Here is a 21,005-nt window from a genome sequence, read left to right as displayed (position 1 = left end):
AAGTTCTTCTTCAGATTCCTTTGTCCAGTGGTCGACTCTGCCTGCCAAGAGTAAAGCCTCGCCTTTTATGCAGCTTGCTCCCATTCATTCCAGTTTAGCGGTCAGTCACCCAGCAGGGTGGCTGTCCTTGCCGGACAGCCAGCTGGCCAATCACCTAAGAATGCATTCCTGCCCCCGCCAGACACCCGGGAGCCAGAGGTGGGCTTCACTCGTGAATCCTGCCAAAGACCAAACAAAAAGGGACCAAACCTGGTTTGGCGCGCAGAGTAAATCTCAAGAAGGACCTTTCCACAAAGAAATGGTGAAAAAAGACCAGGGCCATTTTGACAGAAATGGCACCCATGGGTGCTTTACCGTGGCTACGAACGCAGCCCATGGTACACATCCCATAATGGTAGTAAAAAGTAAACCACTGCCACCAGTCATTCAGTGAGGAAAGGGTATCATAAAATTGTTACATGCGAAGCTAGATAAAAGGGATACTAAGTAACCCCGCCAGCACCCTATTGTAAGATGTGTGCTGGGTCTGGGAAACAGTAGTTTGTCCCAGAGAAGGTATTTAAAAATTGGGGAAATTTGAGACTTCCCTGTGACCCAATGTAAAAGATGCCTATGGAGTTTTTCAGACTCCACAACCAAAAGAAACAGTGTTCAAAATCACATTAAAATACATGAGTGGGGAAAAAGGGTCTCGCTCTCTAGACAAAAAAAAATCAAGTCGTAAAAATTCAGCAAAGTTGCTGGGGGGTCTCTAAGGTAGAGGGAATTGGCACATTTCTGAGAATTCTCCCGAACAGGCAGTCGGATGAGTGAATGAAGGATAACTTTGAGCTGTTTAGGGCTGCCACAGTGGCAGTCAGATGGAGAAATTCGGTTTCATTGATAGCAGGGAGATTGAGGGGAGGAAAGCCGGCGCGAAAGTCTGTGATGGGAAGCTTTGTTGCACAGAAGCTAAGCATTCCAGAGTGCAGTGTTCATTTTAGGCATTAAGGAAGAGTAGATGGGCAAGTGTAATAGGTGTTAAGGTAGGTATGGTTTGTTCATCGGCTTTGTTAGTTGGAAGTAGGTGAAAGTGAGATGAAGTGGGAATTTCGAGATACAAATGTGTTGGTTTTATGATGGGGATTGGAAAAGACGAAGTTTTAGTAGATTTTGATAAAAAAAATGCCATTTCTCGTTCAGCTTCATCTTTCCTCTTGTGTTCTACTTCCCCTCTCCTTGCTTCTCCCTCCTGTTTTCCATTACATCTCTCTGCTCCCTTTCCATTAATGCCTCATGGTCCCTACTTTCCGGCTCCACCTTCTCCCCCCTTTCTAGCTCCAACTGCTCTTGCCTTTCCTGTTCCTTTTGCTCTAGTATGTTTCACTAACCCATTCCTTTTTTCTTTAATTTCCGCTATTTTCGCTTCTAACTTCGCTTCCTCTCTTTCCTGCACTTGACCTACCCTCACATCATGCACCGACTTTACTCTGCATCCCTGTCCCAGCTACAATTCCTCTATGGCCTTAGTTGACCCTTCGGCCTCCCCTGTAGTGGTCCCTTGTAACTTCAGGAGCACCTGTGCCGCTACCCATTCATCCAGGCCAATTCCAGCAAACTAGTTCTTCGCCTTCTGCAGCCTGCCTCCATCAAGGCCTGTGTTGTCTGCCTCTGCCCGTCCCCCGGGCGTTGGGGGCAGCTTATATGTGGGGTTTGAGTAGCCCTCTGCCGCAGTTAGTCCCTGGGGCTCAGTAGCCTCTGTTCCCTAATTGGGTATACGCCCTGCTCCTCCTACTCTCCCTCATCCATGTCGTCTGAGACAACGCTGGGAGGTGCAGGAGGCGGAACACAGGAATCCCCTCCCCTTACCTATTGTACACTCATCACTGGGTAGTACCCCTGAAACCTGCGCCACAGCGCAAATATTTCCATACTGTTAGCTAGCGTCCTCCCCTTGTATGTGTTGTGTAGGTAGGTGAGTAGTGACTGCAGCACGTCCTTGGAGAAACGGTTAGGCGGCCATGGTACTGGTATCTTTCCATCCGTACCCTTAGTCCATTCTATACTCTATTTCACTATTCTATCCTTATAGGCAGCTTTTTGGAAATGTGCTGAATTGGGGTCAATAGAGTCCCGTGGCCACTGTATGATGTCCCTCCGCCGTGGTAAATCGTTTGTAATTTTACCTGATCTCGAGTTGAGGATTCCAACATTTAGCTGTCAGTACAAGGGTAAAAATGTATTTTGTTATACAGTTCAATGTTCAGTTAGCAACACCTGCGGCATCTTCAGGCCGCCCCTTCGATCACACGCCGGCGCTCTCTGCGCACTGCCGCCTGTTCACCTGTCCTATGTTTTGAGCACCAAGCTGCTGACTCTGCACCCGTTACTAACACTGTGTCATATGTAATGGCCTATAGGTGACATCACCAAGCTAATACTTCACAATCATTCACGTGCCTATTACACACAATCCCACTATTTCAATATCACATCTATAATCCATAATCCCCACAGCTGTCTTCCCACCTCCCCCAGAGTGGAGTATACTTCATCAATTCTTCTCGTGACTGAGCTGCACCCGCCGCGTCGTGCAATACGTTCCTCACCAGGGGAACTTAACCAGTCAATCACCTTCTGCATTCTAAGATGGCTCCAGCTAACTCTTACGGGAATCCGACATCTATTCACCGAACTAGAACATTTGATTCGTAGGAAAACCACATCCCTCATGTGGTCACTGTCCAGACCTATCGGCGTAACAATACTGGTTTCACATGGGAACCCGCTGACCAGACCCCAACACGTTCATTAACACAAAAAAGGACCATCTTAGAAGTCCACTCCGACGGCCAAACTCCGGTTGCGCTGTCCGGTTCTTGCAATTCCCGAGGGTCCTGCAGTCCTCAAAGGTCTGACGGCAGAGGGGGCAGCACCTTGCTGAGCTGACGTCACAAACTATCGCGCTGGGGCCTTGTTATGGCAATTTCTGGGGTCGGCCAGCTCTCGGAAGGCCCTAACTCCTTCCAGCGTCCCAAAGAAGTCGAGGTCCACAAAAGGAGCAAAGGTTACTGCTAGTTTATACGGTCAGTGGTTATTCTGTTGGGGGTATTTGTTCCAGTGTGGGGGCCCTTGGGTCAACCAGCACATTTTCTCTTCATCTCGTAGTAGGATTGACGCAAACAATTTGCCTATAGAGTAGAGTAAGGCTATTGGCCTATAATTTCTAGGTTCTCCATGATTTTCCTTTTTAAAAATCGGGACTACAATTGCGTCCTTCCATGATGATGCTATGGTCCTGGTTTTTATTATTTGTCGAAATGGTAAGTAAATTAGATCTGTCCAGCATTCATTGTTTTCGTTAAGTGTGTGGTTCGAGATACCATCGGGCCCAGCTGCCCTGTAGGAGATGCATTTTTTAATCATCCATGATATTTCAGCACTATCAAAATCCACCGACCATGCTCTCAGATTGTTGCTCTTTTCTGGATGATTTTTGGGAACTTTCTTATGAAATGTGTAGTATTCAACCCAACGTTCTTCCGACACTTGATTGGTTATGACTGCTGCTTGGAAATGATCACCCTTATTGATGTCCCATAAATTCCTTGCATTGTTTGTGCACACGCAGCCAACATTCTTTCAGCGTCCCCCTGGGTTCTTTTTGCCCTGGAAGCCTTTAGCCAGTACTTATATATGTTTGCATCTTCTTATCAGCTCCTGTTTATTGAGCCATTCTGTTTTTTATTTCAGTTGTGCTCTTTTTTGCCACCAATTCTGTGTAATGGGCGTGCTTCCTGATCACCTGTGGATTCCTACTTGGATCATATTTCATTTCAAAGTCTTTCAATAGCCATCTGTATTCCACACCCTCTGAATTGTCGACATGTTTTTCATACCTCCCTACTAATTTCGGTAATTCCTTCTGCTTTATTCTCAATTTATTTATCCCCCACGTTACTTCTACTGGGGCTATTTTAGTCCTTTCCAGCATCCTTGCTCTCCATTCCATTTCCATTCTTAGCTAGTGACCACAACCTACTAATTTGTTTTGTTTACTTCAAAAGATTTGATCCATTGCAAGGTGTTTCCTGCCACAAAACAATAGTCCAGACACGCGCTGCTGATACCACAAGATCAGGTGTATCGGCACCATGTAGATCTCCCGCCGTCGGGCCATTTAACATCCTCCTGGCACATATTTCCATGTTGTTCCATCGCAAAGCTCTTCCTTCCATCTGTGATTTCCTCTTTTTTGGTTTTCCTTCTTTGTCTAATAATGTGATGTTTAGGTCCCCATATATAATGTTGATTTTTGTCCTCTAACATGGTTTTATCGACTTCATCCATGATGTCTTTTATGTATTTCTCAATGGGGCATTTATTTTCACTCCAATGTGTGTGCATTAGGAGTATTTTCACCTCCTGTTTCTCCAAACATTTAATTTTTAAGATTTGTACAAAGGGATTTGGGATGCGATGTGCCAATAACTGCAGATCGCTGTTGATTTTTATCAAGCAAGGTTAGGAGACCTGCAAAAGTCCTTCCCTTATCTCCTTTCCTTGCTGGATTTATATAAACTTCATAACCATCACATATTGGTTTCTCCCTTAACCACGTCACTTGTAGGCATACGATTTTCAAGTTGCCCTAGGAAATGGTCTTCCCCTGTGTACAGATGCTTACGTCCACAGGTGTTCCATGAGGCACAGATCACTCTTTTTTTAAATTCTCATCCTTTTTATTCTATGGTCTTTTTTTTCCTTTAGCCAACGTAGCGACCATCCATTACCAGTCTGCTGCCTTTTGTTCCCTTTGCTGCATAGTTTTTATTATTTTCACTTGATTTCTGGAATTATCTATGGTAAATCTTATCACTTGGTCTTTCGGGAGTATGGCACTTTTTAAATCTGCCTCTTGTTCCCTCTGTGGATCTTGCTTATCTTCCTTTTATGTGGGGTTTGCCGTCACATCCATTTTTCTACAATATTTTTCTGGGTCAGGCATGGTTTTCTCCTGTATCATTTTTTTTCATCCCTCTTTCTCGGTTTAGAGGCTCTTTATTTCTATATTTACTTGGCCTCTTTCCTTTGGGGTGCTGTGAGCCTTGTCAGATCTCTTGACTTGGCTTTTAAATTCACTCATCTCATAGCCCATTAGGGCTAATTTATCCCTCGTCTCCATTAGAGATTCTTTAATTGGGATTTCAGATGCAGGATCACCCAGTCCAGCCTCCTTTCATTGACAAATTCCACAATTAAGATGTCAATGGATGAGCTAAATCGCAGTGCAGGGATCTGCCTGAAGTCATCACTTTTTCTGTTTAACAGGACCTTCTTTGAGTCTTTCAAAATTTTCTCTAATCTCACTTTTTTTCCTGTATCAGCTCTTCTTGTGCTAGCCCCATGCTCTTTATTTTTTTTCAGTGATGTTTTCTTTCATCTTTTTCATTGTTTCGTTCTAGTTTCCTTTCCGAGACCTTTCCTTTTCTCTTCTAGAGTCCAGAAACCTTTGGGGTTTTTCTTTCCCTCACTCCCAACCAAGCCTTTACATTGCCCCTTAAGTGCAGTACTGGCCGCCTCCTTCGTTACTGTTTTTCTTGTTTACCTTCTGAGGTACTTTCTCTCCGTTTGCCTCAGCTGGCAATTCTCACATGCTTTTCAATTTCGTTCCATTCTGACAGACTAAGACTGTCCCAATCGTCCTCATCCTTCTTTATTTTACAATGATCTCCATCAGGTCACTTAGACAGGCTTCTGAGTCCGGTTCCAGAGTCACCGTCTTCTAAGGTATTATTCATCATCCTGGAATCATCCAAAACTTGTATCTCGTGGGGATTTGTTGCTATTACCATTTCTCTTCTGGGCTTCTTTGCGCATTGTGATACTTTCCATCTTGGTGGCGTTCTTATATTTCTTGAAGGCTCTTGACCCATTTATTTTCTGTTTTACTGTTTGTTGCATATTTTTAGATTTTTGTTTTTTTCCTTCCCTCCTTTTTTCCTTCTGATTCAGGTGGTTTTCATTCTCTCCTACAATCACTGATTTCTCTACTGTATTGGAACCCTGGAAAATCGGAAAATTTGATTTGGCCTGATCTTCAAAGGTTTGTCATGTGCAAGTTCCGGTCTTTCTCTTAACTTTCGTTTGGGCGCCTTTTCCTTCTCCGTATTGGGTTTTTCCTTCACCTTCATTTCCAGGGATTCCTTCTCCGTGCATGTAGTTTCCATCGGATGCTCCAGAGCTCCAATCCTGGTTAGCTTCTTCTTTTTTGTACAGTCTCCTCATCCACTTACAGTACTCTAAAACCGGCTCCATCAATAGTGATTTGTCATTTGTCTCTCTTCTAGCCAAATCGCTTGGCGGTTTTGCCATATGCTCTTTAATTCAGCTTCTTTGTCTAGTCTTCATTTTTTTTCAATAAAACATTCCAGTCCACACATCTGGTACTTAGTCTTTAAATTTCCCGTATGGATGTCTTGTAAGGATTCGTTTGTTTTCATATAATTTTAGGAAAGGGGCAACTGCTATAGTTAGGGCTGTCATTACTGTGTTTTGGAGACTCGCGCCAGTTCATCAATTCTTTCCTTTTTTTGGTTATCCTTAATTTTCGATTTCGTGGCCTCATCTAGCTTTATTCTATGCGGGGTATAGTTTGCATACATGTACATTTTGGACCTTGGGGGGAAAGTGGGTGGGGGGGGTTTACACTTCCTATCATCATAGGGGTAACTTGCTGATGACCCAAAGTTGCAGGGGGAGGTATAGCTTCCTGCCCGCCTCTGTTGCCCCCCCCTCCACCCCCTTTGTTCCTCCTGCATCTGAGGCAGTAGAATGAACTCTGTATCCAGCGCAGCAAACTTTTCTTTAATAGATGAAAAAGATTTTGTTTTGCCCGCACTATTCTCCCTGTAATTGCTGAAATATCTTGTATGGTTTTTCAGCCAACACTGAGTTACTTGGGTCCCTTGTAGGTGGTACAAAGTTGTTTGGGGATCTATCCACCATCCCATGTAGAGATGGCTCTTTACCACCTGTGACCACACTTCCCTCGTGGTCTGATCCCCCATGATGCCTCCTTTGGCTGCAGCCATTCCGGTAGCCCTTCTGTCCATTTGTTCGTCAAAATCTGGGTTTTGCGGCGACAGGCTTTTTTTTTCTCTCGCTCCACTTTTCTTCCAGTTGACTGCGCTGTCACCTAAACTTCTTCCAGATCTAGCTCCTCCCAGGTTAAACTACCTGGATCACTGATGTCTAAATCCACAACCTGATCTTCACAGGATTGTGTACCCTTGCTACTAATGTTGGGTATTTGGGAACAATTTCCCATCACCTTGGACTCTGTTCCATGGGTCTTTCCCAATTTTTTTGGGAAATAGTTGTCCGAGTTTGGCCTATTACTTTCGCCATCAGAATTTACTGGTTTAGAAGCAAAGCTGGATAGGCACTTGCTTCTATAGCCACCTTTTCTTGACGGCATTGTTTTTTTTTCAGATGTCAGAAGGTCGCCATCTTTCCTCCAGTTCCCCCCCCTTTCAAATATGGCTTGTTCCTCATGCTCCTGCTTGATGAACTTGCACAAGGTCAGGACTGTGGGGGGGGGGGGGGGTTGGTAAGATCTTTGTTTTGTTTTTCCCCTGACTCATTCTCTACAAACACTGACTCTTCTGTGTGTGTAGGTGACATCAGGTCTAATCTTGGATTGATACCCTCATTTGGCAGATTGGGGGTTAGATCCCTGGAGCTTACTTTTCTCAACGACTCCTGGAGGACTCCCCTCCCTCAGGAGTTCAGATGGTAAACTTTCTGCAATGAGAACCCAACCCTATTAATGCCACCCCCAATTCCGGCGACCGCTGTAAAGTCGCACTTAGGAAACTTGTCAAAATAGTGGCTGCATGTTCTGGGGGGTGCAGGGGGGGGGGCTTTTATCTCATTTGACTGAGATCTCCTATTTGCTTTAGGTCTATTCCCCCTATTGGAGTTTTTGGCCCAGAAAGCGGAGTCACGAACTCCCACGCACTAAAGGGAAGGCATGAATGTCTTAGGTTTGTAGTTGTAGTCAATGGGGCTGAAGACGTTGGAAGTGAATTCACTTGTTTCCTCACCTGCAGTCTTGTCCGAGCCCCCGACAGCTCTCCTGGGTATTGTTGTTCTCCCGCCATTTTCCTCATTGTTGTGCAGCTCCTCTGGGCAGGACAAACGTAGTCATTCGTGGCTTTGGGGACTGTGTAGGCACCAGCCCACACCTGCAAACACGGAAAACACCACTTGCGCACCGCTGACACGGAAGTAGGTGCTTTTAAGCAGTGTTAGCTGAGAGGCCCGTAGCAGCTCCTCCAAACTGCTTAAGGGGCCAGCAGCACAGAGTTCACAGCAATATTTTTGCTTGCCAGCATGCCAACACCGAAAACACCACTTGTGTACTTTCCTGCATAGTGGTATCACTGCTGGGAACGAATGACCTTGCGTCGAACGTGAAGGAGTGGAGCAACAGTTAAAATTTGGGGAATTCTTATGATCGCCAAGCTGTTGAAAGAGGGAGTGCTGGGGCCGTGCAACTTCCTGCACACCGCTGCTGCAGGTGCCAAAGGCAATGGCACCAAGCACACCATGTAGGGTACTGCGTGGAACGGTGGTATGAGCAGCGGGACAGCTGCAAGGGCCGACTGCACATATCTGCCAACCACCGAAGTTGGATGGCTGGAGGCACACTGGCGAGACCGCAGCTCCACTGATGCTGAGGGGGCGGGGTAACAGGCCCTGCTCGGAGCTCTGGGATGACCGTGGCTAAGAGGCACCTACCTCGTTGCTCACCATGCGGTGTAAGGAACAGTTCCAGCCAGTCGTATACGCAGCCACTTTCCCTGTTCCCGTCGAATGTGGTGCCTCCCTACCGGAGCACCGTATGAGGCAGGCAAGATGGCGCTGGCCAGGCGGCCCTGTAATGCAAGGGCTCCAGTACAGACTCGTCAGCCCGCAGCACTACGTTCATATGCACTGGCCCGCAGCAAAGATGAACCAATGAACCAGCGTGTCTCTGCTCTGACATATGCTTGCTATGCAATGGGGGCTGCATAGTGTAGAATGACCAACATTTAGGACCATATGTCTAGCTCTGCATTTCCTGAAGTACCAATGAGGCATGCCATGAAGCGCTGCAACCTTCTAGCACCGCAGTAACTGCCAACAACTGCCCAAACGTCAGTGAACTCACACAGATACTGCTGAACTTCAGAAGGTGCCTAGAGTGGCTGGGTGCAATGTAAATGTAATGTAGAAGCAGAAACATTGTGCTACCTCCAGCCCCCGCCAACCCCCTCATTTGGAGCAGCATTGCATGAAGATAAGCTCAATGGGGCTTTGAAATTTGCTGGGCAATTCCCATGCATCTTGTTCAGAAAGCAATCTTCATTTAGTACAATATTTGTTGCCATGAGTGCGACATGCACCAAATTTGTGAAAGTGTTGCTAATTGGAAGTTTCCTCAAAGCATTTAATATTGTGATGCACCTGTTAAAATCATGTTAAGGGGCAATTTTCCATATTCCTGCATTGACTTTGCTGTTTGTGGGGACTTTCCAAGATGGCCGCCCCTGCCTAGGGCAGTGGGGCCATCCTTTGTCTGAAGCCTGTCCCTGGAGGCCTGGAGGTCCTTCTCTGTACTTTGCACCCCACCCCTCTAAAAGTATGAGTCTACCTCCAGACGTCATGACTGCTTCTCCATTGCCATCGGATCTATGGTAAACCACACTCCATGCACATCCACCTACTAGTGGGTGATGGCTGAACTATCCCTTTGCCGCCTCCAGGAACTGAACTTTTTCATATGCCTTTGTTCCCTGCCTTCCTGCAGCCCTTGCTACACGTAATCCTGCCACTACTCTCACTGCATTAGCATTTAAGCCCTATGTTTAAAAATCGAATTTAGCTGTGCCCTTTCATCTGTGCACCTTTTTGCTTGCATTTAAGACCTACTTTTGAGAAGTTGCTTTCCTTTGTTTTACATTTTTGCCTTTGTGTCTACTAGATCACCTGGTGAGTTTAGCTACAACTGGGCATTGCAGCCACTCTTCCTCATTCCTCTACTATCCTCTTTCACCCCTATGGCTCTCACCATCTCACCCATCTTCTCTAATTGCTGCACTCTCACCTATTGCCCCCTCCTCCCCCGCCGCCGACCCCTCTCGAAGTCAGGAAGGAAAATGCACAAAAAAGGAATCTTGAGTGCAATCCCTGGCCTTCCCATCGCTAATGTCAGCGCTTCTTCCAGAGAGGCTTTCACTGATATCCTCTTCTGTCCCCTCTCCAGACCTATGGACCCCCTCATCTAATCTCTACTCACTCCTTCCTCACCTCTCCCATTAACGGTGGTTCCAAGTGGGAAGTCCACTTGGCCGGCTTACCTTCAAGTTGCTTTGTTAATGACTACCTTGGTTCAGGGTCCTCAACCCAACCTCCTTCTTTGACCGGATCCTGCCATCTCTCATTAGCTTCGTACCTTCTCCTGCCTCTCCTCCCACTACTCTCTACCCCTGCTCCCACTACTCTCTCTACCCCTCCCTCCCTACCTACCAGTGTTCCACACCTTTGTACCTCTCCTCAAACTTTCAAAAGCAAAGACCTTGTTCATCTGGCAACTCTTAACGCCCGCTCAGCCAACAAACACTTTGCGGACATCTGCCTCCTCCTTGAAGACATTGCCCTTGACATTCATGCTCTTACCAAGTCTTGGTTCAATGCCAGCCCAGTCGCTGCTTTTGACTCCCTCCTCCCTGATGGCTACAAAATCATTTCCAAGCCTCACCTCACTGTGCTGGCGGTGGGGTTGCCTTAATCTTCCCTGAGTGGGTTCCTTCCTCCATCATACCCACCCAACTCGTGTGCAACTTGTTCATCTTGACTTCCACCTTGACCATTGCCACCATTTACCGGCCTCCAGGCACTACCACCCTGTTCCTCACTGAACGGGCTGATTTCTGTTATTCCTTACTTTCATCCACCTCCAATCTCCTCCTCTTGGGGATTTCAACAACCAGTTGGACTCCCCTGTCACAGCATTTCATCTTTTCATTGACCTCTGCACCTCCCCATTCTCCCTTCTGGTCCAACCCACTCGGCTGGACACAATCTTGATTTCCCCCATTCACCCCGACCACTCTCTCCTCCCCACTTGTCACCCCTCTCTTGGTCAGACCATACTTTCCTCTCCTCCCATTTGGGTCCCTTTGGACCTCTGACCGCACCCGCAAAAGCCCTGCCAACTTCATACACTAACATCTGCCCATTGAAACGTGTCCACTTCTGCATTCACCTCCACCTTCATCCTACCATGCCCCCCTACCTCTATACCAATGCTCGACATTCTTGCCCCAGTCATGAGGATCCGCATGAAGCTGCCTCTAAACCTAACACCTGGTACCACTCCGAACTTGCGGCCCTCCAACGAAGGCGCAGAACGGCTGAACGTAAGTAGCAAACCTCTGGCGCATCCTCTGACAAACTGGCCAGTTGCCTGCTCCAAAGGCAATACAGAATCTCCATCCGTGCCAAGAAGAGTCCACATACAGGCACGGATTTCCAGTGCACCCAACACTGCTGAACCTTTCAAGATCTGCAGGGAACTAGTCCACCCTTCTGTAGTCTCCTTCTCCCCTTCTCGGGCTCTCTGCAATGCACTGGCCACTCATTTCTCCACAGAAAATTCAGGACACCTAAACACCCTTGCTACTCACCCTCTCAACCCTTCACACTCCCCTTGCCTCCCTTGGCCTCTCACCCTCCTCCTTCCTCTCCCCTGTCACACCTGAAGAGGTTACCAGAGTTGGCAGCTCCATGATGGTCCTTTCTAAACCGGTTTCCCCTTGCTCATCCAGAACCATCAAGGACAACTTTGGCTCTTTCCCCTGCACTCGCTGATTTCTGTAATCATTCTTTTGCCACTGGATTTTCCCCTCCTGCCTCAAGCACTGCCTTGTGCGTTCCCCCCTCCTGAAAAAACCTTCGGCAGACCCTACCTGTCCAGTCAACTACCGCCCTATTTCCATCACCTCCTTCCTGGGAAACTGCTGCTGGAGAAGCTGACCTTTCCCCAGCTCAACTCGCACACTGAACTTGGTGGTGGTCTCCACTACCATCAGTGGGGAATTCGAGTATCCAGAGGCACAGAAACGGCTCTTCTGAACACCTGTGAAGAACTGCTTGCATCTCTTGACTCCACTCCCCAGCTGTACTCCTACTCAATCTCTCCTCTGCCTTTGACACGGTCAACCATTCCATCTTCATACAAAGGCTCCACGATACCCTTGGTATCTCGGACGGGCACTGGAATGGCTGACATCCTTCGTAACCGACTGCAGGTCCCAGGTCATCCTGGGCTCCCTCTCCTCTCCTACTTGCTTTGCCACCTGAGCTGTTCCCCAGGGCTTCATCCTCTCCCCTTGACTCTTTAACATATACCTTGCTCTGATTACTCGCCTCATATCCTCTTTCTCCCTCAAACTCCAGTGTTATGCTGATGACGCAACTTTTTCAAACTTCCTGCTGACCCTTTTGCACCTTCCATCATCCCCTGCCATCCAGCCCTGGTGCACCACCAATGATCTCTGCCTCAATGCCTATAAAACTGAGATTCTTCCCATCGGAACACCTGTCCCCCCCCGCCCCCCCTCACTCTTTCCTCCATGGGCTCTCCCCTTGCTCCTTACTCAGAAGCCAGAAACCTTGGAGTCCTCTTCGACTCCTCCCCTTCCTCCCTCACACGCAGGACATTGCGAAGAGGTCCCACTTTCAGCTTTTTCTTCTCAAAGGAATTCTTCCTTTTCTCACTTTCCCCCAGAAGATCAATGTTACCTTAGCCCTGGTTCTCTCTAAGCTTGACTATTGCAATAGCCTCCTCCTGAATCTACCTTCTTCCACTCTGCACCCCCCCCCCCCACAGCTAATCCAGAATAGGGCAGCAAGACTTATCCTTGGCCTTAAGCCCAGGGACTGCATTTCTCCTACCCTAAAAATTCTTCACTGGCTCCTGGTTGCTGCACTGATTAAATTAAAATCCCTCTATCATCCACTAGGCTGTCTGGACCCGGGACCACAATATCTTCAACTCGCGCAATACTCTCCTTATCGACCTCTACGTTACTTTAGCACCAACTGTGTAAAGGGTTTCACTAAATAGCGAGTAGGTTGTCGATCACTCTCCTCTGCTGGCTCGCTCCTATGGAACAGCCTCCCCCTCTCTAGGTGCCTTGAGCAGGAATTCCTTTAAATTCAGGAAGCTCCTCAAGACCTTCATCTTTACCTCCTCCTTCCCTTCTCTGCTAATTTGCACTGCTGCTGTGATTCGTGTCCTGGGGCCTCATGTATCATCGGGGCTCCATGTCCTCCCACACCCAATCGTCCCAGCTCCTGTCTACCCTCCGCACTTTCCCTTGCACTCCCTCTGCCTTGGAGGCTCGCACTTAACCCATCGGGGCCCCAGTCCGTGTAGCACTCCACTCACCTTGCACTTATACCATGCACTTATCTGTGGCTAACCCACGAGCACACACTTTTGCACTCCACCCCAGCCCCCCTTCCTTGCTTCACTTGCACGTTCTGAATACTCACAAGGCTTTGTAGGTTCGCCCCCCCACTGTTTTTTTAAATTGTGTATATTTACTAATGTGTTTCTCCCCCTTTTCCCTCCCTTTTGATCTGTGGGTGTGCTTTGAAACTGTATTTACTTGCTGTATGAGTGCCTAACAAGTGAACAATAAATAAAATGTATACAAATGACACCACCATAATATATAAGTAGGTGTCACTTAATTGTAAGTGGAATTTGCTTCGTTTCTGCCGTCTGTTAAAACGACCCCAGGCAATTTTAAACATTGTGAGCTGCCAAACTACAATCATGAGTCAGTCATGTTGGCCTGGGCTAGATTAACTTCCTTTGCAGGCCACGTCGCTCTAATAACTGATGAAGCTTAGCCAAAATTGTACTTTGTCGATGGAGTGGGGAGTTATGCCCCTCGAATAATCATTGACCATGCCTGTTTAGCTCCTGATAATCTAGGTCATTGGTAGCTGTACATTACACAGCCTTGTTGGAGTACCTAGTGGTTGTGACTACTGGGTTTTTTGCGAGGGTCTGTAATCCCATTTCCTCTTTAAAGCGTTGATTAGAGATCTGTTCTTTCAGCTCTGCAGTAGTTAGTGCTTATTTTTGGGGGCTGCTTTTATCTTGCTTTTCCCAAGTGCCTATTGTGTGTGTGAGGTATTTTGATATGTGTAACGGATGCTCTTACTCCCAAAGTGTCTGCATAGTTATTCTGGTTTATTTGGACCATTTTCCATGGTTCATGCTTAGTTGTTGGTTAGATTTTTCTCCATCTCCCAGGATTTCATAAATCATTTGCTACTGGCAAGGCAGTCATTGCAAGGATCTTGGATACTTTGTTAGATCTACTGTCAGAGGATTTCACTGCAACTATGTGTAAACTGGTCCTCGGTGACGTGGCAAAGCATTGTATGCCGTTTTACCGGGTGCAGGGTGCCCTGTATTCAATATTGCTATAATTGAGAGAACTGCCCTCTCTGAGACAAACGTTTGCATCATTAGGGTTACGTTTTCTGGCTCTAAAAAAAGCTGTATTGTACTATGGCCTTTATAAGGCAGCCACATTCTTGAATTTTGACTAGCTGCTTTTCTTTGCGAAGCAGAGTAACTCGACATTGTCTCATGCTAGTTTGCTTCCCACAGACCGATTCCAGCAGGGCATTGTCTCGTCACATAACTTTCTCCTTTACCATGGTCCAATGGCCATTGCATTATCTTCCTAATCCAAATCAAATTCAAGATTCCTCTGTAAATGTTTTGCTAACCGTTTGATGTCCTTGCCACCCAAAGTAGTATGTGAAAGGCTAAAGTGAGCAATAAAGTCCCGGGTGGAAACTCCTAATGCTGCAAGTTAATCAAAGGATCAAGTTGATATCCAGAAAAAACCTGTGCTGGAAAACCCTGTTCTTTTTTATAGGTGTCTAACCGATTTAGCACACAAGTTATTTTGTGCAAAAGTGTAATTTTAAACACTGCAGTATTGTTTTCAAGAATGTGCATGGGTAAATAACTATGCTTTAAAATATCCTAACGGTGTTCTATTGTGGTGGTTTTTTTCTTTTTTTTTTTTACTGAATTGTGGAATTGCCATAATCTAAGAATTTCTTAACATTTTATTCCAGGCATCTGACCGGGCAGAGTATGTTGGTTCCGCATTACTTCACAAAGGTTTTAAATCTGCACCAAATCAATTTATAGGAATCTTCTCGCAAAATAGACCAGAGGTATGCTTACTTTGGGTGTTTGTGTGGTGACCAATGTTTTGTGTAGCCCTTGCGATCCGCATCTGTACTAAATGGGGTGACCAAATAAAACTTTAGTTTTCTCAGCAGTATTCTTTATGGTTCAATTGAATATTTAATTATAAATGAATGTAGGCTTCACCATGTAGTGCTTTTTTCATATTTGATTTCCATTCAGCTAACGCTGGGGAGCAATACAGTGACTAGACCCATGTCATAAATGTTTTATGCTGATAACTAGTGGTGGTGGGGTTTACATTGGCCATCTTTGACTAATCTTTCTGTAACATCTGCTGTCATTTATCTTTTTTTTAAGGGCATTTTTCTGCCTTTTGAACTTCCTTGGTTGTGAAGTGGTCAATTTTTCCATTTCCATATTTTTTTTTCATGACATTTCCCATTACTTTTTTTATTATGGCCACCCAAATTGTTAGCTTAGACATCAAATGTGTTTATCACAACTTTTCAAGCTGGGTTGTCTGGCAGTCCTATTGCTGTATCTTCTAATAAGAAATTGATGCAATCAAGGGTAGCAAAAAAGAAATGTTTTAGCTGATCAATAGGTAAATGGGTTTTGAGGCCTGGGTATTTTTCTGGCCAAAACCAAAGCTTTGCTTGGTAAGGCTGCACCCACGAAAATGTCACTTTGTAGCACGCAAAATTCAGAAGTAGCAAAGCACCAAAGAAGTGAGTGGGGGCAGTGTACAGTAACAATGTTTATCATTCTACATGAAGTGCAATAAATACAACTGTCAGAGTAAAGGTGAATACGAACTCTGATGCAAATATGTCTTCAGTGTCAAGTCTCTAGAAGGTTTATCTTCTATAAGAAATGCAATGGCAAGCTTGAATAGGAGTTCCTGACGATGCAGATGATAGACCAGTAGACCGACATTACAGTCCCAACACAAAGTGTAATAATGCATCAGTTTCAGTAGTGCATGACAACCAAGTGGAGCAGGACTTTATTCTTCTGTGTCCATAGGGCCAAACTACTTCAGAATTGATCAAAACCCAGCTTGAACACTAGTTTCTCGCTTCATCCTGAACATGAGATTGTCCAGAGACCTGAAGGTGCTGGAGAGGTTTTTCCATACAATGACCCCCTACTAGGGTGTAAGGCACTGGCCACCATGTTTCTTAACAGAACGCAGGGTGAGAGGAGTGGAGTTGGAAGATCTGAAGTTCCGCATGCGGTTGTGCCAGGTGTTTTTCTGCCTGACGTAGCATGCGTCTGCTCCAAAGTAAGCCTGATGAAGTAGAGGGTCTTTAAAGATATTCAAGGCTCAACTGGTATTGAATGCAGGGATTTGAGGACAAAAGGTGAACCGGAGCTGAAGATGGGTCAACGCACAAAAGTAGAAAAAACGCAGTTCCTCTCTGCGAAGTATATCGAAAACCTGAATCGCCAAAGTGTCCTAACACTAGCGTATTCTGGGTGTAAAAAAATCGGAAATGCGAAGAAAAAACCGTCTCGAGTAAAATAATCCCATTCAGAAATAGTTGAGGAGCATTGCGCTCCTGAACCGTGTTATGTAATGTCAGGACATCACACTGCACGGTTGTTGGGTAAGAATTGGTGCAGTCCAACTGATGAGGACTGCACAAGACTTCCGTTTGGTATTAGTTAAAACACCACATAGGCCTGTACAACACAAGTTGGTAGTGTGACTGAGCAGCCAGGCTTAATTTACGGGTAATGTGAGCTGTACAATTGAAATGTGTGTACAAGTAGCCAAGTAACACTTACACAATAAGTTAAATATACATATTTATTTATAATATACACAAGGTTTAAATAAGCATTCTTTCAAAAGATTTATCAACTAGTAACAATCAGTTTCAGTTTGTAAAGGACAATAACAGTTGGTAATGTCTTTATGCTTACACTTTTTCCAGCACACGGGTGTGACTTCAGTTAAGCTCATTATTGCACTTATTTTCAGTTACCAATTCAGTTATTGAGTTTGTAAAGGAAGGAAATGTTCAAATAAGACTGCAAACATACTTTCAACAGTTGAAAACAATTACAATCTCCTAAAGTAAGGCAGGTAAACTTTTATCCCAGCAATAATAGTAATCACAACAATTATAACCTTTGAGGTAACAAGTGTATTTGTATTTATTGAAGTTATATAGTCCTTTAAACCAAAGTGCTTTACATAAGAACAGGCAAAATACAACAAGCATAAAATGGCAATTGAATCATAACTTAAACAGTATAAAGAACATTTACAACATTGCAGAGGTGAGGAGGGAGGGGCAGGGTGAGCGAGGGAAAGGTAGGAGTTAGTGGGGGGTAAGAGCCGGAGGAGAAGGAATCTAAGTGAATGAGGAAGAGGAGAGGAAGGAGAGGGACTATATTAGAGTAGGGGGAGGGGAGGAAGGAGGTAGAGAAGGTAGGGAAGAGCAGTGGTAGGAGGTGAGGAATTAAGGTGAGGGAGAAGAACGAGAAGCAACAAAGGGAGCTAGGGAGGTGAGTTAAAAAGGTAAGATTTGAGAGAAGAGCGAAATGAAGGGAAGGAGGGGGAAGAGCGGATGTGAAGTGGGAGGCGGTTCCAGTGGAAGGGAGCAAGGAGTTGGAAAGAACGGAAGCGGGAGGGGGCACAGGGAGGTGGAGGAGGAGGGAGTAGGAAAAGATTAGCTGAACGGAGAGAATGAGAATGGGTATGGAAAGTGAGAAGGGAGGAGAGATATGGGGGGGCAAGACCATAGAGGGATTTGAAGACAAGACGGAGCAACTTGAATTTGAGCTGGCAGTGAACGGGATCCAACCTAAAGAGGTGAGAGAAGGCAGAGGGAGCGGATGGCAGAGGGAGCGGATGGCAGAGTGGTAGATGGATTTGAGTGGGGAGAGATGAGAGGAGGGGAGTCCAAAGAGAAGGGAGGAACAGTAGAAGTCTGGAGAAGTGTTGCTAAAGCCAGTAGGTTCAGAGGAGTGCCTTTAGGGAGCTAGGACAGCCAAAGTCCATGGACAAAGTCAATAGTTCTCATGCACTTCTTCTTGGATAAAGTCTTGGCAAAGTAAGGTCAGAAGAAAAATCGCAGTAACTCAAGTGAGCTACTTTGTAAAGATCTCAAACTGTTAGGCCAGTGCAGGTGAGTTGGTATCAACTCCAAAGTGCAACAAAAGCACTTTGCAGGATAGGAAGCACACCTTATGTCTAAAAGGTGAACACCCTAAACCCCACACTACCTGTGATTCGAAGAAAACCTTTCCAGCTGTATTCCTCCTTGCTACAGCTTGGCAGACACTTTTTCCTGGACCTTGGTCGTGGTGAAGAAAGGATGGATGTCTGGCTGGCTCCTGTGCCAGAAATCTGGAGAGGGACTCGTCAACGAGGGCATTTCCTTCGTTTCAGCGGCACTTCAGTGTTGTGGCGCTTTTTCCTCGGCATCAATGAAGACATCTCAGGTTGGAAGAGGCCTGCTTCCTCGGTCCTGGATTCTGGTGAGGGCACTCTGGATCAAGATTTCCTGTCTCTGTAGGGTCTCAGGATGCCCACAACGATTTGGCTGGATTGGGACTTCGCAAGACGATGCACCCGTCAATAGTCACAGGACCCCTGGCATTGGGCTTCTGCAGCTCTGGTGAAGCGCAGCAAGTCGGGGGTTGCGCCAAATGGAAGCTTGTCTTAAGGCTAGTTGGTCCCAGTGGCCCAAGGGAGGAAGCCGTCCCATATGGGTCTTCGCAGTCGATATGCATACTGGGTCAGCACAGCTGCAGGGCTTAATCGGGCACTTCGCGGGCCAGGGTGGTGCAGCTGGCGTCTCGTCGTCTTCGGATGTTCCTCTCCAGTGGTCCACTCTGCCTCTAGCCCCAAAAACATCGCATTTTATGAGATTCTTCCTATTCATTCACAGCCTAGGATGTCAAATCGCACCGCAGGACGGCTATCCTTTCAGGACAGCTGGCCAATCGGGACTGGTTTCATTCAGGCACACCTAGAGACAAAGGACAAGGAAGTTTGGGGACCCTTCCTCACTTCCTGCCTTTCCAGAGACACTGGACCCTGGGCGGGCTTCAGTGCTGAAGCCTGCCAAAGGCAAAACACACAAGGTGCTCAAACCAGTTTCAACTAACAGAGTAAAAGCCCAGAAGAAACAAACAAACAGAAAATGGTGAAAAAAGATGACCAAGGCCATTTTGAGAAAATGGACACCCATGGGTGCTGTACTGCGGTAACGATGCACACTGGTAGTAAAATTAAACCACTGCCAACAGCCATTTAAAGTAGGTTGGTGCAACAAAAAATGTTACATGAGAAGTGGGATAGGAATGACTAGGTAACCCCACAGCACTCCACATAGGGTGGTGTGTTGGTCCTACAAAGAGAAAATTAAGACGGGGATCGTCTTGCTATTCTTGGGAATGATAGTTCACCCAAGAAAATGTATTTAAACCTTCAGAGAAATCCAAGGGACTTCTCAGTGGCACTGCACCTAAGGTGCTGTCACTATACAAAAGGCAGATGCATGTGGAGTTCATCAGACTCCATAAAACAGTTAAACACAAAAAGCCTAGTCAGGAAAAAAACATGCGGGATTGAGAAAAAGGTCCCTTTCAATCGGGTGGATAAAGTCGCAAGCCTTAAGTCCAGCAAAAGAGCTGGGGTGTCGCTAAGGTTGAAGAGAAGTAGCACAGAAATTAAAATTCTCCCTAACAGCGGTGGCTTGGCCCTCTGGGAAACGTGGTCTGAGCAAAGGTTGTGACTGCTCATATCCATCCTTGTTGCCGGAACCAGTTGTCTGTATGGTATCCGGCATGCCACATATCTGCAAGTGTGATTCTCCTGGGGCCTGGTAGCCTCTGTACCATAAATCCTGGCATGATGGGGCCTCCTGGTGCAGGACCAAACTTATTCTGGATTACATTCCGCTGGTGTTTGCATTTTAGGGACATCAAGTACTGACTGTTAAAATAGTCAATGCAGGAATGCACCAAGGTTCTAGTCTAACTATTATACATGTTTTGGAATGGTAGGAAAAAGTTCAACATGTTAAGTCGATGTGTTTTAATTGCAATGGCCTCCATTAGGTTTGCAAAGAGCCAGCCATCAAAAATTCTGTTTTGGGCTGCAGGCACAGGATGGGGCATGGGTTGAGCAAAACTACTGGGAATATGAAGCAAGAAGGTAATTGGCACCTCTAGTGAGCTAGAAGCCCTTGGCACCTTTGTCCGATCGCACTTTAACTCCTATCAGATGCCTTCCAGCTCAGTGGTTGGAATAGATGCATTTGAATGCCTCTGCCTCTGAGAAACCAACCTTGCTGTAAGATCTCCCCATGATTTTAACACTAATCAAATCTGGCTGTGAGGCGCTCCTGTATGAAATGTTTTTGTTACTGTGAAGTTCTTATTGAGCCAGACCTTGGTATTTGCTGATACTCAGGCAATGCAACAATGTATCTGCCGCCATACAACTCCATGATAATTTGTATCGAAGGACCCTGAAAGTTCACTATTACAGGATCGTGGAAAGAGCAACTTGGCTAAACAGAATCTTGGAGCTCTCCTTACAAACTCCAAAACCATTAAACCTCTTTTACTAAAGGTAGCAATTCAGCTGAGAAGTCTAGGTTTCCCAAACAGTATCTTATCTGAAAAATGTTGGGAATTTGATAGTTGCCTAGAATGCCAACAGCCTAACCTACTGGCAGAACCAGAAACTAACGACCTCCCC

At 46.0% G+C, this 21,005-nt stretch overlaps 1 protein-coding gene across 6 annotated transcripts in view; it reads left to right on the top strand.

Moving 5' to 3' along the window:
- Positions 1-21,005, top strand: part of ACSL1 (acyl-CoA synthetase long chain family member 1) — an 877,045-nt gene that overhangs the window by 270,533 nt on the left and 585,507 nt on the right. For all 6 annotated transcript variants that reach the window (XM_069631504.1, XM_069631500.1, XM_069631503.1 and 3 more), the window contains one exon: positions 15,202-15,303. In XM_069631504.1, the coding sequence (XP_069487605.1) occupies positions 15,202-15,303 (102 nt within the window). The remainder of the gene's footprint in view (positions 1-15,201; positions 15,304-21,005) is intronic.

Source organism: Ambystoma mexicanum, chromosome 6q (assembly GCF_040938575.1).
Source record: "Ambystoma mexicanum isolate Mex_15411 chromosome 6q, UKY_AmexF1_1, whole genome shotgun sequence".
NCBI classification, from domain to species: domain Eukaryota; kingdom Metazoa; phylum Chordata; class Amphibia; order Caudata; family Ambystomatidae; genus Ambystoma; species Ambystoma mexicanum.
This window is presented reverse-complemented; position numbering and strand designations above follow the sequence as displayed.